The following is a 16,985-nucleotide window of genomic DNA, read 5'->3' as shown; positions in this document are numbered from 1 at the left end:
GAGCCACCATGCCTGGCCACAAGCAGCATTTTAAACATGAACAGAACGCTCGTGGATGGCCAGGCCTAGTGGCTCACACCTGTAACCCTAGGACTTTGGGAGGCCGAAGCGGGCAGCCTGGCCAACATGGTGAAACCCCATCCCTACTAAAATACAAAAATTAGCCAGGCATGGCAGCAGGTGCCTGTAATCCCAGCTACTCGAGAGGCTGAGGCGGGACAATCACTGGAACCCGGAAGATGGTGGTTGCAGTGAGCTGAGATCGCGCCGCTGCACTCCAGCCTGGGGGATAGAGTGAGACTGCCTCAAAAAAAGAAGAATGCTTTTTGAAGCCAAGGTGGGTGGGGATCACTTGAGGCCAGGGGTTTGACACCAGCCTTGGCAACACAGCGAGACTCTGTTAAAAATTAGCCGACACGGTGGCGCACGCCCATAGTAGTCCCAGCTCCTCAGCTTGAGCCCTGAAGGTTGAGGCTGCAGTGAGTGGTGATCGCAGCACTGCACTCCAGCCTGGGTGAGAGGGCAACACCCTTTCTCTAAAAATTAAAAGAAAAAATTAAAAAGAAAAAAGAAAAAATTATAGCAGAATAGCTAACAAAGCATGTCACAGAGCAAACGCTTATTCTGCAAAACTTCCAATTCCCAAACATGTTCCATGCGTCTAAACCCTGATGTAAAATGTTTCTTACACAGTCAAAAAGCCAGGAGCTGCCGTCCCCTGCAGAAGCCGCCCTCCCCTGGAGAAGCCGTGTACCCTGGAGAAGCTGCCGTCCCCTGGAGAAGCCCTGTACCCTGGAGAAGCTGCCGTCCCCTGGAGAAGCCGTGTACCCTGGAGAAGCCGCCGTCTCCTGGAGAAGCTGCCACCTCCTGGAGAAGCCGCCATCTCCTGGAGAAGCTGCCACCTCCTGGAGAAGCCGAGTCCCAGCGGGAAGGGCTTCTGCTCCGCCCTTCACTCTCCATCCCAACAGAGGCTGAGCACCGGCTGAGGCATGAGGGCAGCCCCTGTGTGAGCCCAGCCCTGCTCTCCAGGCTGCACTGATGGAACATTAACCACCAGCAGACCCCAAGGCCCTCTCTCCAAACCCTCCGCTCCATGAGCTGAACTCCTGCTCCCACAGGGCAGCAACAAAGGCCCTTTGGCCAGGAAGTGTAACGTCCAACCAGAGCCCTGTGACAAAGGAGGGATCAGGCAAGCGGTCTCAGGACTTCTACTCCCACCTCAATTTCAGGGCAGCTGCACAGTCCACGTCCCCAGAGCCCATGCTATGGATGGAAGGAAGTGATGCCACACAAGAATAAAGTTTCTCACGATTGTTCCTCCTGGATTTTGTTTCAAAGGATTTGCTATAAAAACCAGACTGATACCCAGGATAAAAGGAAAACCAATAGCGGGTGAACAGAACTGCAAAATCCCGAGCACTGAGTGCAGTGGGTGGGCAGGTCTGCCGGGGGCGTGCAGCCAATGTGGGGGCCACAGCAGTGAGTAACGCGGGTGGGCAGGTCTGCCGGGGGCGTGCAGCCGATGTGGCGGCCACAGCAGTGAGTGCAGTGGGTCAGCAGGTCTGCTGGGGGCGTGCAGCCGATGTGGGGGCCATAGCAGTGAGTGCAGCGGGTCAGCAGGTCTGCCGGGGGCGGGCAGCCGATGTGGGGACAACAGCAGTGAGTGCAGTGGGTCAGCAGGTCTGCCGGGGGCGTGCAGCCGATGTGGGGGCCACGCTGGACAATGCCAGCACCTGTGGGGCTACGACAGGCTTCACACCAAGAAGTGTCTTAGAGGAGAGGCCAGACCACTCAGAACGAGAGTGAGGGCGGCCCAGGTGGAGTGGGAGAGGCTGGGGTCCTGGGTCTGACCTGCAGCGTGGGAAGATCAATGAACACGTGCCGGTCCAGTCGGCCTGGCCTCATCAGAGCACCGTCCAAAATGTCAGCTCGGTTCGTGGACGCCAGGACAATGACATGGTCTGTGGTACCCATTCCTGAGGGGACAGAGCAGACAGTGGCCCTGAGGGTGGGGGTCCTGACACAATACATTTCCCCTGCAGGTTCCCCTGCAGGATACAGGAGGGAGAGAGACCCCCCTAAGGCCCAGAGAGAAAGGAACAGCCCGGTCCTTCTGAACTAGGAGCCGTGATCCCCCATCGCTCCCAGCCAACATCACCAGGAGGAACAGGAATCTGCCTATTTTGACAAGTGAAAATAGCAATGCCGTCCCTAGGGCTGGCTACTGAGGCAGAACTGTCCAAGGCCCTCCTGGAGCTCCCACAGCACCCTGGAGTGTCTCTCTGTCTCATGGCGCCACCTGGGAGCTGGTCGTAACAGCCACCCCCCCACCCCCACGTCATTATTATTGTGACTTTGTAACACTTTAGCTAACGCCCCGCTTTAGACTGTGACTTTCAAACATTTTATCTTCAATGTCTGGCCTTAGGCCCTGGGTTTCAGGCTTGAGGTCTGTCATCTGAGAATTTAAAAGTGAGTCCAGAAACGATCACTAATCCCTGGTGTATGTGAACCTTGACTGGCCCTTGCTGTGAATAATCAACTGCGAAACGAGATTTATGAAGTGGCTGGGAACACCTGACTGGATGCTCGTAAGAACGTTCAGGTGTTATGATGCTGTGATACTTCTCTGAATTTAAAGAAATGTACTCAGAGCATGTAAGATTCAAAACTATGGGTCTGCTTTAAAAGAATACAGTCCACTGGGTGCAGTGGCTCACGCCTGTAATCCCAGAACTTTGGGAGGCCGAGGCAGGCGGATCACGAGGCCAGGAGTCCAAGACCAGACTGGCCAAAATAGTGAAACCCCACAAAAGATACAAAAAATTAGCCGGGTGTGGTGGTGTGACCTGTAATCCCAGCTACTCAGGAGGCTGAGGCAGGAGAATCGCTTGAACCAGGAGGCGGAGGTTACAGTGAACCGAGATTGTCATTGTACCCCAGACTGGGCGACAGAGCGAGACTCTCAAACAAACAAACAAACAAAACCGGAAAAGGTCCACAATAAACACTGTTAAAAGTAAAGATGCGACCTACCGTGACTAACGTAAGAACAGGATCCACCGTGACTAGAAGAGGATTTACCTGGGCGCGGTGGCTCACGCCTGTAATCCCAGCACTTTGGGAGGCCGAGGCAGGCAGATCACGAGGTCTGGAGATCGAGACCATCCTGGCTAACATGGTGAAACCCCGTCTCTACTAAAAATACAAAAAATTAGCTGGGCTTGGTGGCAGGCGCCTGTAGTCCCAGCTACTAGAGAGGCTGAGGCAGGAGAATCACCTGAACCCAGGAGGCAGAGGTCGCAGTGACCCGCGCCACTGCACTCCAAGCCCGGGTGACAGAGCAAGACTCCGTCTCAAAAACAGAAAAGAACAGGATGTACCGTGACTAACGTAAGAAACCCTTCATAATCCCAGCACGTTGGGAGGCCAAGGTGGGAGGACCGTGTGAGCCCAGGAGGTGAAGGCTGCAGTGAGCTGTGATCATGCTCCTACACTCCAGCCTGGGCAATGCAGCGAGACCCTGTCTCCAGCAACCCCATGTTCTCAGGGCAGGACCTTGAACGCTCTGAGGGGGCTGAGGGGGCTGAGGGGAGGGGCCTGACCAGCATCTCCAGGGCCACTGTCCTGAGCCTCACTAAGCCGTAGCCGCCAAGTCTGGACAGCAGCTCAGTCCAAGTCACACCCCACTTCCAAGCAAATTGCTCCCAAATTTCAAAGGAACTTTGAAAGACACAACCATTCTCCCTGGTTCCACACGTCAGAATGTGATAAGCTGGGATGCTGAGTCCCAGTCACATTTCTAGAAGGGAGATCACAGAAGAGAACCACCTCGTCAAGGTAAAGGCAGTGACTTAAAATGACGGTGACTTTTAAAATAAACTCAGAAACAAAAACGGGCAGCAGAAGCACAAGTGCCTTGTCACACTATGACACAGGGAACAAGAGGCTGGGGAGGGTGGGGACTGGGATCCGAGCTGGCCCCTCCAGAGCTGTCTGGAAGGCCTGCCAAGGCTTACTGCTCAGTGTCATGGAGCACCTTCCTTGCAGAGGCCAGGACTGTGGATACAGAATTCTGAAAGATTGTATAAACGGTGAAAAAAATGGAAAAGTAATAGGAACATTGGTCTCAAAAACAGCAGCCAGGCCAAAGAGGTGCAGTGCGAGCTCCTAGAGGGGGCGGCACCAGGTTCAAGCACAGCTCGGCCTTCAGCAGAGCCTGGCCACCCTGCGGGGCACATACTCCGCACCGGGCCGCTATGTGTCAAGACGGCCACCCTGCGCGGCACGTGCTCCCCACCGGGCCGCTATGTGTCACCGACATGTGGTTTCAGGATACGGACTTCCTGGGACTGGACACACGCTCCCCACTGGGCAACTTTGTGTCAGGGACATGCGGGTTCAGGATATGGACTTCCTGGGACTGGATCCCTGGTTTGACTTTTTGAGTTTTGTATATTCTGACGGTAACAGACACACAACAAATTGCAAAAACAGCACACAGCAGTCCCTTTGGCCCTGGTCCCCCAGCAGCTGCGCGTCCAATAGCTGCAAAACAAAGGCGAAGCCAAGAGACTGACACAGAGACGCCAGGCCCCCACTCAGACGCCCCCACTTCTATGTGCTCTCACCTGCGCGCTCCACAGACGGACACCTGCGCGCTCCACAGACGGACACCTGCGCGCTCCACAGACGGACACCTGCGCGCTCCACAGACGGACACCTGCGCGCTCCACAGACGGACACCTGCGCGCTCCACAGACGGACACCTGCGCGCTCCACAGACGGACACCTGCGCGCTCCACAGACGGACACCTGCGCGCTCCACAGACGGACACCTGCGCGCTCCACAGGTGGACACCTGCGCGCTCCACAGGTGGACACCTGCGCGCTCCACAGGTGGGCACCTGCGCGCTCCACAGATGGACACCTGCGTCACACGCACATTCACGTAACCAGCATCTCCCCTCAAGACACAGAACCGCCCTCCCCAGAGGCATCCCTCCTCCCTGCAGACCTCCCCTAACTGCTGACAACCACTAACCTGTTCTCCATCCCTAGAATTTTGTTATTTTGACAATTTTGTACAAGTGGAGTCATACGATACTAAGCCTGGCTCTTCTCACTCGGCATCATTTCCTTGTTGCTGGAGGAAGTTTCCTTCTACGGCTGCGTAGAACACCATGGTAAGGATACACCCGTTTCAGCTATTCTACTGCTGCGTAGAACACCATGGTAAGGATACACCCGTTTCAGCTCTTCTATTTCTGCGTAGAACACCATGATAAGGATACACCCGTTTTACCTCTTCTATTTCTGTGTACAACACCATGATAAGGACACACCAGTTTCAGCTCTTCTATTGCTGCATAGAACACCATGATAAGGATACACCAGTTTCAGCTCTCAGACACTGAATGACATCTGGGTTGCTTCAAGTTTTTAGGTATTACAGGTAAATGAGCGTAGGCGCCCAGGCATTTCGTGTGAGCCTAAGTCTGCTTTCCTGGGATAAGAACCCAGGAGGGTGGACGCGGGTTCATGTGGTAAGCGCATGTGGACACGGGGTCATATGGTGAGCACTCGTTTAGTTTTTTAAGAAACTGCCGCTCCCTCCCTCTCTCTCTCTCTCTTTCTCTCTTTCTTTATTTTTCCCTCTGTGGCCCCGGCTGCATGTAATCTACTCGGCTCGCTGCTGCCCCGCACCGCGGACGGCCTGGGACTGCCGGCGCTCGCCAGCCTGCTTTTTCTCCTTTGGCTGCAGGTGCGGTTTCGCCATGTTGGCCACGCTGCTCTCCAGCTCCTGACCCCGAGTGCTCCGCCCGCCTCAGCCTCCCGAGGCGCTGGGACTGCAGACGGAGTCTCGCTCACTCGGTGCTCGGTGTGGCCCGGGCTGAAGTGCGGCGGCGTGGTCTTGGCTCGCGGCAGCCTCCGCCTCTCAGCCGCCTGCCTTGGCCTCCCAGGGTGCTGGGATTGCAGCCCCTGCCTGGCCGCCGCCTTGTCTGGGAAGTGAGGAGCGCCTCAGCCCAGCCACCCATCGTCTGGGAAGTGAGGAGCGCCTGTGCCCGGCCGCCCCGTCTGGGAAGTGAGGAGCGCCTCTGCCCGGCCGCCCCGTCTGGGAAGTGAGGAGCGCCTCTGCCCGGCCACCCATCGTCTGGGAAGTGAGGAGCGCCTCTGCCCGGCCACCCATCATCTGGGAAGTGAGGAGCGCCTCTGCCCGGCCGCCCCGTCTGGGAAGAAGTGAGGAGCGTCTCTGCCCGGCCGCCCCGTCCGGGAAGAAATGAGCAACGCGTCTACCCGGTCGCCCTGTCTGGGAAGTGAGGAGCGCCTCTGCCCGGCCGCTCCGTCTGGGAAGAAGTGAGGAGCACCTCTGCCCGGCCGCCCCATCTGGGAAGAAGTGAGGAGCATCTCTGCCTGGCTGCCCAGTCTGGGAAGTGAGGAGCGCCTCTGCCCGGCCGCCCTGTCTGGGATGTGGGGAGCGCCTCTGCCCGACCGCCCCGTCTGGGAGGTATACCACGGAGGCCAGAAGCAATGTGGGGGCTGGACGTGGTGGCTAACGCCTATGATCCCGGCACTCTGGGGGGCCGAGGCGGGTTGATCACTTCGGGCTAGGAGTTCGAGACCAGTCTGGCCAACATGGCGAAACATATGAAAAATACAACAGACAAACCAACCAACCAACTCAGTGACAACAAAACAGGTCTACCCTGGAGTCATACTCTAATTTTTTCTATTTTCCTCCCTTTCTGATCCTTTATCCCACTTTCTTTTTCTTCGTCTTCCTTCTCCTTCTTCGTCAAATAGAGGATTGAGTTATTATCACTGATCCATATAAAGTCCCTCTCTCATTTATTTTAATTCCCACTCCCCATTTCTATTCCCCGTCTTCCCATGTGCAACCTTCCTAATATGTTTGATACGCATCTTTTTGTTTGTATGTATTTTTAGAAAATGTTTATTGTTTTTGTGTGCAAAAAAAAAATAAAATATATATATATAAAAAAAAAAGAAACTGCCAAACTGTTTCCCAGTGAGGCTGCACCACGTCACACCCCCATCAGCAGCATACAAGGGATCTGGTTTCTTGGCATTCTCAGCAGCGTGTGGTGTTGTCACTGTTTTTTGAGTTTTGTTTTGTTTTTCAGATGGGGTCTTGCCCTGTTGCCCAGGCTGGAGTGCAGTGGAGTGACCACGGTTCCCTATAGCCTCGAACTGCCAGGCTCAAGCGATCCTCCCACCTCAGTCTTCTGAGCAGCTAAGACTACAGGTGCGCACCACCACTGCCAGCTAATTTTTATATATTTTTAGAGACAGAATCTCACTGTGTTGCTCAGGCTGGTCTCAAACTCCTGGGCTAAAGTACTGCTTCCAACTCAGACCCGCAAAGCGCTGGGATCACAGGTATGGCCCAGATCCGGGCCACTCACTGCTCTTTACTCCAGCTCTCCGATGAGGTGTGTGTTCCTATCAAAATCTCAGCAAGATACTTTGGTAGATAGGAACAAGCTTACTCTAAAAATTATAGGAAAAGGCAAAGGAATAGCTGAAACAATTCTGGTAAAGAACAAAGTGGGAGGAATCACTCCACCTGCTCTCAAGTCTCACATAAGCGAGAGACCAGTTGTGTGCGGAAGGACAGACTCACAGAGCCAGCACAGACCCCCACATCCACCTGAGCTCTGGCAAAGGTGCAGGCACAACTTGGTGGAGAGAAGACAGCATTTCAGACCAGTGGCGCTGGAACACTTTTCCACAGGCAGAAAATGAACCTGACCAAACCTCCCATGTCATGTAGACGTTAACTTAAAATAAGATCATGCATTAAATCTAAAACTTCTATAAGAAACCCACGAGAGGCCAGGCATAGGGGCTCACACCTGTATTCCCCACACTTTGAGGAGCTGAGGTGAAAAGACCATTTGAGCCCAGGAGTTCAAGAGCAGGCTGGGCAACAAGATGAGACCCCAACTCCACAAAAAAAAATTTTTTTTAATTAGCCAGGCATGTTGGTGCACACACCTGTGGTCCCCGCTACTCAGGAGGCTCAGATGGGAGGATGGCTTGAGTCCCAGAAGCTGAGGCTGCAGCGACCAAGGATCATACCACTGCACTCCACCGTGGGTGACAGAGCAAGACTCTGTCTCAAAAGAAAAAAGAAACCCACAGGAGAAAACCTTTAGGATCTAGAAATAGGCAAACAGTTCTTTTATTTGTTTTCTTGAGACGGAGTTTCGCTCTTTTTTGCCCAGAATGGAGTGCAATGGCGCCATCTTGGCTCACTGCAACCTCCGCCTCCCAGGTTCAAGCAATTCTCCTGCCTCAGCCTCCTGAGTAGCTGGGATTACAGGCGCCCGCCACCATGCCCGGCTAATTTTGTATTTTTAGTAGAGACGGGGTTTCTCCATATTGGCCAGGCTGGTCTTGAACTCCTGACCTCAGGTGATCCACCCGCCTTGGCCTCCCAAAGTGCTGGGATTACAGGCGTGAGACACCATGCTCGGCGGGCAAACAGTTCTTAGACTTCACAGTAAAAATGAGATCTATAAAAGCAAAAATTGATAAATTGAACTTTATCAAAATGAGCAGCTTTTGCTGTTCCCCGTTAGAGGGTGAAAAGACAAGGGACAGATGGAGAGAGAATGCGTAAACCTCATGTCCAAAAAAGGGCTGTGTTCAGAGCCCTGGAAAACACTCAGAACTCAGTCAAGACACCCGCTGAGAAGATGCCCCTTGGGCCTCGAGATCTGCGACCCCCAGCCCTGAGCTCCCACCCCTTAACTCCTGCCTGGGTTTCCCACAGTATCCTCAGTGCTCGGGGCTGCCTGCTGGTCCACCATCCCTGGGACCTAAGACATTGTCCAAAAACAAAAGCAACCAAACTCAGGATAAAAGACCGGCTGCCACAGCCTCACTTCCCAGAGGGCCCCAGACAGGACCCCCGAGAGGCCCTCAACTTCCCACAGGACCCAACAGTTTGGGGGATGTTTTTGGGTCAGAGGCTCCTTCCATTCCCTGTTGGAGGCACACGGGGAGGACGGCAGGGCAGGCAGAGGCAGCACCACAGGGAGCAAGCCGCAGACAGACGCTAGACCGGACTCCGCTCTCCCGCTCAGAGCCTGAGACCCTTGAACCAGCACCACTTCCTCTGAGACGACAGAGGCATCACTTCTGCGCCACGAGCAAGCGCTCAAGAGCTGACTCAAGTGGGAATGTGCCACAATGCCGGCCCCTCCCTGCCTGGGGGGCCCAGAAGCCCAGGCCTCCTCCTGTCCGTCTGTCCCCCAGGCTCACTGTCCATTCTGGCTTGGACCTGGGAGAATTTCCCCCAGTGCTCTCTAAATGGCTCTTGTCAAGATTTTACCAACAGGACTTCCACATCGAGTGGGTGACAGTGCATGCCCTGGCTATGTGGGCATGGAGGGTACTCGTGCTTTCTTTGAGGGATGTCTCAATGCACCAGGACAGCACAAGACGTCCAACCCGAAGCGGCTGCTCCCACCCGACTGCAACCTTCCAACCCGAGGTCTAACACGGGGAGAAAAGCTGCATCCCCATCCCGCTTCCGGCAGAGCCGACGCTTCTGAGTGGGAGGACACACTCTGAACCCCAAGTGCGGTTCTCTGCGCTCCAGCCTGGCCACGCCAGCGTCACCCAGGGCACGGCAGTGCTCACGGCCCCCAGGGGAGGACAGGGGCAGTCGACGGGCGTGACTTGTGAGCCCGACGGCCGGCTCCAGCTGGGCCTCAGCTTCTCCCTCTGCCAGCGCCCATCTACCCACCTGGCAGGCAGTCCACGGCTCCCAGGGCAGAGCGTGCTTGACACATTCACTGCCACACTAAGGACAGAGGTAGGGGTGTCCCCGGGTCACAGTGGGACCAGGACCAGGACCCCGGCTTCCCAGGACCTCGTTCACTGCCCAGATACTGGGAGCCTGGACCTGAAAGAGCCCACGGCAAGCACCGCCAGGCTCACATGCTGATGACTTTACTTCGCACAGACTGAAAAACAGAGCCTGGCATGGTGGCTCAAGCCTTGAGTCCCAACGACTTAAGAAGCTGGAGCAGGATGGCTGCTTGAGCCCAGGAGGTGGAGGCTGCAATGAGCTATGATAGTGGCACTGCACTCCAGCCTGGGCGACAGAACGAGACCCTGTCTCTGAAGAAAAAAAAAGCCGAAGCATAAAATGTTCACAGCAGCCTTTTCCGTGTGTGGCTGCACATCAGGGCGCCGTCTTGGCTGGCTTCCACCACCAGGGGATGACTGCGTGGAAGGGAGGCCTGTGTGAACTGCTGGGAATCCGCAGCTCCCCGCATGTGCTCAGCGCTGACACTCGGCATCACTGCTTTCCAGCACAGGTGCCGGGACCTGGACATCCATCGCTGGTGGTGCCTCCAGTGCTCTCTGACTTACGTCCTTCCCAGCAGGGTCTGGGGTCCACAGGACACGGCCATGGACGGGCTGACGTAACCAAGAAGGCTGCGGCTTTTCTCTTCCCCACTGAGATTTTCCCACGACCGGCACAGCATCCGCCCCATCCTGTGCACTTCCATGAACGGAAGCAACAAAGCCTGGCCTGGGAGCTCGGCAGGGCTGAGCACACACAGCTGTGGCTCTGCATAAAGGGACTTGTTTAGAGCTGGCACTCAACAAGAGGCCTTCAGTCAGCGGACTCCCAGGCCTGGGCAAATCCGGGGGTGGAAGCAGCTATTCTTACGATAGCACAGAGAGGTTATGTGGAGAAGATCGTTTGATACACGCTTGCCTTTGGGCTCAAGTCACTCAAAAAGGTGGTCTCTGTCTTCAGTGCAAAAGGCAACCCCAGCAGAGCGAACGACATCGCCCTCCATGGCCCTGTGGGCTCCGTGAGACAGGAGCAGGCGGGGGTCTCTCCTCTGAGCTTCCTCATGGTCCCCTGGGAGGGCACCTGGTCAAGAGAGGCACCTGGTCGGAGAAGGCTGCAGACTCACAGGAGGAAGACCTCAGTGTCCACGCCGCGCAGCCACAACAGCGCAGCCACCTGCCTCACCCGACCCACAGAGAGTCCTAAGACTCTGTAGCCAGAACCCAAGGTGTCCTGCAGATTTCTTCAAAACCCAAACAACCCACCCATCCTTGAGCAGCCTCCAGAAACAATGGTTAGAGCCACATTGAAGGCCACACAGCACCAGAGAGGCCACAGTGAAGGCCACAAAGCACCAGAGAGGCCACATAAAGATGCTCCGCAGAGAAGCAGTACAAAGAGCCTGGAGGCTCCAGAGGCCTCTAAAACGCATGGTGATCTCCACTTGAGGTACAGGGCCAGCTCCCCCAGCAGAGGCGGTGGGGTCCCTGAACCCCAAGAACCCACCTCTGAGGAGGTGTCTCTCCTCAGTGACACCTCAGACACTGCAGAACCTGAACTGCTCACCCCACATCTCTGAAGACATTCTGTTCTCTGAAAACTCGACTCCCATGACCACTTGCTCTGTGTGCAGAAGGCAGCCGTTCAGGTCTCGGATGCTCACGCGTTAATTCCCGAACAAGCGTGGGGAGAGACGACTGGAGACACAGGGGACAAGCAGCAGGAGAGGGGTGAAGCATTCTCTGCAAACGTCACTGCGTCCTGGACACTATCGGGAATCTCACTTTCATCTTCTACCCTCAGAACTTTCAGAGCCTAGAGAACACTTCTGTGGGCATCAGTCTATCTGACTTCACAGCAGCCCAGAGGGAACGCAGGGCACCCAGAAGAGACGTGAGCCGGCACAGGGAACGTGGGGCACCCAGAAGAAATGGGCGCCAGCACGGGGAACGCAGGCACCCGGGAGAAACACGTGCCACCATGGAGAACACAGAGCACCCAGGACAGATGGGCGCCAGCACAGGGAACATGGAATACCCAGAAGAGATGCAGACCAGCCCAGGGCCAAAGTCCTGAGCAGAGTCCACCGCCAGCGACAGGTGCAGCGACGCTGTAAACCGCAAGGCACACCACAGCACTGCTGCACCAATCCGGCCAAATGCACTGCTTGACCTGACCCTGAGGACATGTCACAGCTCCAGAGATGACATTCCTGAATGTCACTGGCCTGTACAGTGTCACAGTCACCAAAGACAAACACTGAGGAACAGTGAAGCCCACCTGTAATCCCAGCTACTGGGGAGGCTGAGGTAGGAGGATGGCATGAGCCAAGGAGTTCAAGACCAACCGGGGCAACAGAGCAAGACCCTGTCTCAAAAAACAGGACCAAGAAATGACACAGGAAGGGAAGAGACCAAGGAGACCGAACATCCACGTCAGGGGGCGGAAGCACCTGTGGATGGGTCTGGGGGGCAGTCACGGACACCACGGCCTGGTCTGAACCTGCAGACCATGTACGTCACAGTCAGCCTTCGGGGAGCTCGCAGGAAGGCATCAAAGAACACTCTGACTACCGTGGCAACACTTCTGTAGTCTCAAGTGATTTTGCAATGAGAGGTGAAGCAAGTTCCCCCCTTAGCTGAGTAGTCAAAACTGGGCTGTGCATGTGCTAAGACACACGACTCCAGGCAGCCACAGGAAACAAAGAAAACAGGAAGTCAACGGTTCTCTTGGAGCCAGAACACTTTGGGGAAAAAAGTCTCCCTCATCTACAATACCTAAAATCTAACTAGAATTCTGATTAAATCTTACAAAGCAGAGACTTCAAAAGATGCTTGTACTTATGTTAACACAGCCTAATTCACGACAGTCCACGTGTCCACCGACGGGTGAATAACAAGACGCAGCCCCTACACACAAGGAAGCATCATTAAGCCTCAAAGAGGAAGGAAATCCTGACACGTGCCCAGCGCAGATGGCCCCTGGAGATGTTATGTTCTTGAAAGAAGGTGGATAGCAAAGGACAGACACTGTAGGACTCCAATTCTATGAGGTCCCTCCAACAGTCAAACTCAGAGACAGACAGCAGGACACAGGCTGCAAGGGGCTGGGGATGGAGAATGGGGAGGGTTGAGTGGGGACAGGTTTTCGGTTTGAAGAGAAAGTTCTGGAGACACGTGGTGGTGGCAGTTGCTCAACAGTGCGAATGTACTTAATGTCAATGAACTTCAGAATGATTAAAGTGGTAAATTTACGTGAACATATTGTTTTTTAGAGACAGGGTCTCGCTGTGTTATCCAGACTGCAACGCAGAGGCTGTTCACAGGGAAGACCATCGCATGGCTCAGGCTCCAGCACTCCTTCTGCCACGGCCTCCCAAACAGCCGGGAACACAGGACTGCACAACCAAGCCTGGCTGTCTGTATATTTTACCACAACAATATCCACATGAAAAAAATAATAATCTTGCAAAAGTAGCTCAGAAGAAAAATAATTCCATGTCACCTTTATTGGGTCAGCTCCATTAAAAAAATAAAATTGTCAAAGCCAGAGCAGAAGTCATTTTCAAGGGGTCACAACAAATGGGGTGCCTCCCTCGCCACAGTACAGCGCCCTGATGCTCTGCTCGGCCGTCTAACCAGCGTCACACCCTCTTCAGGGGGCGCAGGGAGAGACGTGGTGGCACAACCAGAGAGACTCACTACAGACTTAAAAAATCATGAGTGGTCGGCCGGGCGCGGTGGCTCACGCTTGTAATCCCAGCACTTTGGGAGGCCGAGGCGGGCGGATCACGAGGTCAGGAGATCGAGACCACAGTGAAACCCTGTCTCTACTAAAAATACAAAAAATTTAGCCGGGCATGGTGGCGGGCGCCTGTAGTCCCAGCTACTCGGAGAGGCTGAGGCAGGAGAATGGCGTGAACCCAGGAGGCGGAGCTTGCAGTGAGCCGAGATCGCGCCACTGCACTCCAGCCTGGGTGACAGAGTGAGACTCCGTCTCAAAAAAAAAAAAAAAAATCATGAGTGGCACAGCTCTTCCAGAATCTGTCTAGCGGTCTTTCTGGGTTTTGCTGCAAAGCCCCTAAAAAACAGTAATAATGGAAAAAAAAGCCTGGGCGCCAAGGCTGACGCCTGTAATCTCAGCACTTTGGGAGGCTGAGGCAGGCCGACCACCTCAGGTCAAGAGTTCGAGACCAGCCTGGCCAACATGGTGAAACCTCGTTTCTACTAAAAATACAAAAATTAGCCAGGTGTGGCGGCACGTGCCTGTAATCCCAGCTACTTGGGAGACTGAGGCAGGAGAATCGCTTGAACCTGGGAGGCGGAGGTTGCAGTGAGCCCAGATGGTGCCACTGTACTCCAGCCTGGGCAACAGAGCGAGACTGAGAAAAGATTGCCTGGCGCAGTGGCTCACAGCTGTAATCCCAGCACTTTGGGAGGCCGAGGCAGGCGGATCACGAGGTCAGGAGATGGACACCATCCTGGCTAACATGGTGAAACCCCGTTCCTACTAAAAATACAAAAAATTAGCCAGGCGTGGTGGCGGGCACCTGTAGTCCCAGCTACTCGAGAGGCTGAGGCAGGAGAATGGCGAGAACCCGGGAGATAGAGCCTGCAGTGAGCCGAGATTGTGCCACTGCACTCCAGCCTGGGAGACAGAGCGAGACTCCGTCTCAAAAAAAAAAAAAAAAGAAAAGGAAAGATTACATCTGACATACCACTTATATTCCTACTTGTCTTTTTTACTATTGCCTTGACCTTTTATTTTTTTTTTTATTTTTTTTTTTTTATTTTATTTTTTTGAGACGGAGTCTTGCTGTGTCACCCAGGCTGGAGTGCAGTGGCGCGATCTCGGCTCACTGCAAGCTCCACCTCCTGGGTTCAGGCCATTCTCCTGCCTCAGCCTCCCGAGGAGCTGGGACTACAGGCGCCCGCCAACACACCCGGCTAATTTTTTGTATTTTTTTAGTAGAGACGGGGTTTCACCGTGTTAGCCAGGATGGTCTCGATCTCCTGACCTCGTGATCCGCCCGCCTCGGCCTCCCAAAGTGCTGGGATTACAGGCTTGAGCCACCGCGCCCGGCCTGCCTTGACCTTTTTTTAATCAAAAGCTTGGTTCGCTTTTTTTTTTTTTTGAGATGGAGTCTCCCTCTGTCACCCTGGCTGGAGTGCAACAGTGAGATCTCGGCTCACTGCAACCTCCACCTCACTGGTTCAAGCGATTCTCCAGGGGAGCAGGGATTACAGGCACCCGCCATTGTGCTCGGCTCACCTTTGTAATTTTGTAGAGATGGGGTTTCAGCATGTTAGCCAGGCTGGTCATGAAATCCTAACCTCTGGTGATCCGCCTGTCTTGGCCTCCCAAAGTGCTGGGATTACAGGCGTGAGCCACTGCGCTGGGTCTAAAAGCTGTATTTCTATTTATTCTTTCTTGAGACAGAGTCTCACTCTGTCACCCAGGCCGGAGTACAGTGACACGATCTTCGCTCACCACAACCTATTCTGAAAGACATGAGAAACCCTCCTCTGATGGTGCCATGGGGGTGTGCGGCGCACGGGCACTGACCATCCATTTCTACCAGAAGCTGGTTGAGCGTCTGCTCCTCCTCCGTGTTGGAGAAGCTGGACATGGTGGTGGAGCGCTTCTTGCCCACCGCGTCGATCTCATCGATGTAGACGATGCAGGGAGCCCGGGCTCGGGCTTCCTTGAAGAGGCTCCGCACGCGGGCAGCGCCGAGGCCTGAGGGGACAGAGAGAACCAGGAAATGGGCAGATAATAAAAAACAAAGCCTCCTCCTGTACCCGGCCCAGACAAAGTTCTATATCAAGGACAACTAAAGCTACCAGCCCCATTCCCTGCAAACAGACACACGGCAGCTGCTCACAGGGGCCCCTGGCCAGCCCTCAGGGCTCACACGCACCATGGTGGCCCCCCAGGCCACAAGTGACACTGGCTTTGAAGCAAACATGTTGCTCTGCAGACAAAACCCCTCCTCCAACCCAGACCTCGATTTCCTTCTCTACTCCCCCACCCACCTGTGTCCCTTTCAGTCCATCCACCAGAGGAAAGATGTGTGAAAGGAGCCAAGTGGTCAGCCAAGCTCCCCCACAGCCCGCAACCACAGCACCTACCTCCAATGACCTCCACGAACTCCGGGCCGGCCATCGCCAGGAAGGGCACCTGAGCCTCCGTGGCCACCGCCTTGGCCAGCAGCGTCTTCCCACAGCCAGGGGGGCCAAGCAGCAGTGCGCCCTTTGGGACCTTGGCGCCAAGCTGGAGGTAGCGTTCTGGGCTCTGGACAGCAGCAGATGAGGTGACACCAACCACTTGGGGTTTCAGTTTTTGTTTTTTTTTAGAGGTAAGGTCTCTCTGGGTCACCCAGGCTGGAGTGCGGTGGGTGCCATGACAGCTCACTGCAGCCTCAAACTCCTGGGCTCAAGCCATCCTCTCACCTCAGCCTCTCCAGTAGCTGGCAATATACAGGCATGAGGCACCACACCCCGCTACTTTTATAAACTTTTTGCAGCCGGGCGCGGTGGCTCACGCCTGTAATCCCAGCACTTTGGGAGGCCGAGGCGGGCGGATCACGAGGTCAGGAGATCGAGACCATCCTGGCTAACACGGAGAAACCCCGTCTCTACTAAAAATACAAAAAAATTAGCCGGGCGCGTCGGTGGGCGCCTGTAGTCCCAGCTACTCGGGAGGCTGAGGCAGGAGAATGGCATGAACGCGGGAGGCGGAGCTTGCAGTGAGCCGAGATCGCGCCACTGCACTCCAGCCTGGGGGACAGAGAAAGACTCCGTCTCAAAAAAAAAAAAAAAAAAAAAAAAAAAAAAAAAAAAAAAAAAACTCTTTGCAGGCCAGGCGCAGTGGCTCACGCCTGTAATCTCAGCATTTTGGGAGGCTGAGGCAGACGGATAGGCTGAGATCAGGAGTTCGAGACCAGCCTGGCCAACATGGAGAAACCCCGTCTCTACTAAAAATACAAAAACTAGCCATGCATGGTGGTGGGCGCCTGTAATCCCTCCTACTTGGGAGGCTGAGGCAGGAGAAACACTTGAACTGGGGAGGTGGAGGTTGTAGTGAGCCGAGATTGTGCCACTGCACTCCAGCCTGAGTGACAAAGTGAGACTCTGTCTCAAAA

At 54.8% G+C, this 16,985-nt stretch overlaps 1 protein-coding gene across 2 annotated transcripts in view; it reads right to left on the bottom strand.

The window, feature by feature from the left end:
• SPG7 (SPG7 matrix AAA peptidase subunit, paraplegin) overlaps positions 1–16,985 on the bottom strand; it is a 61,923-nt gene that overhangs the window by 12,378 nt on the left and 32,560 nt on the right. For both annotated transcript variants that reach the window (XM_055232853.2, XM_055232852.2), the window contains exons 8-10: positions 15,973–16,135; positions 15,407–15,580; positions 1,852–1,976 (exon numbers count right to left, since the gene is read on the bottom strand). In XM_055232853.2, the coding sequence (XP_055088828.1) occupies positions 1,852–1,976; positions 15,407–15,580; positions 15,973–16,135 (462 nt within the window). The remainder of the gene's footprint in view (positions 1–1,851; positions 1,977–15,406; positions 15,581–15,972; positions 16,136–16,985) is intronic.

This window comes from Symphalangus syndactylus, chromosome 11, assembly GCF_028878055.3.
Source record: "Symphalangus syndactylus isolate Jambi chromosome 11, NHGRI_mSymSyn1-v2.1_pri, whole genome shotgun sequence".
Lineage (NCBI taxonomy): Eukaryota > Metazoa > Chordata > Mammalia > Primates > Hylobatidae > Symphalangus > Symphalangus syndactylus.
The sequence above is the reverse complement of the archived record's forward strand: the minus strand, read 5'-3'. Positions and strand labels throughout refer to the sequence as shown.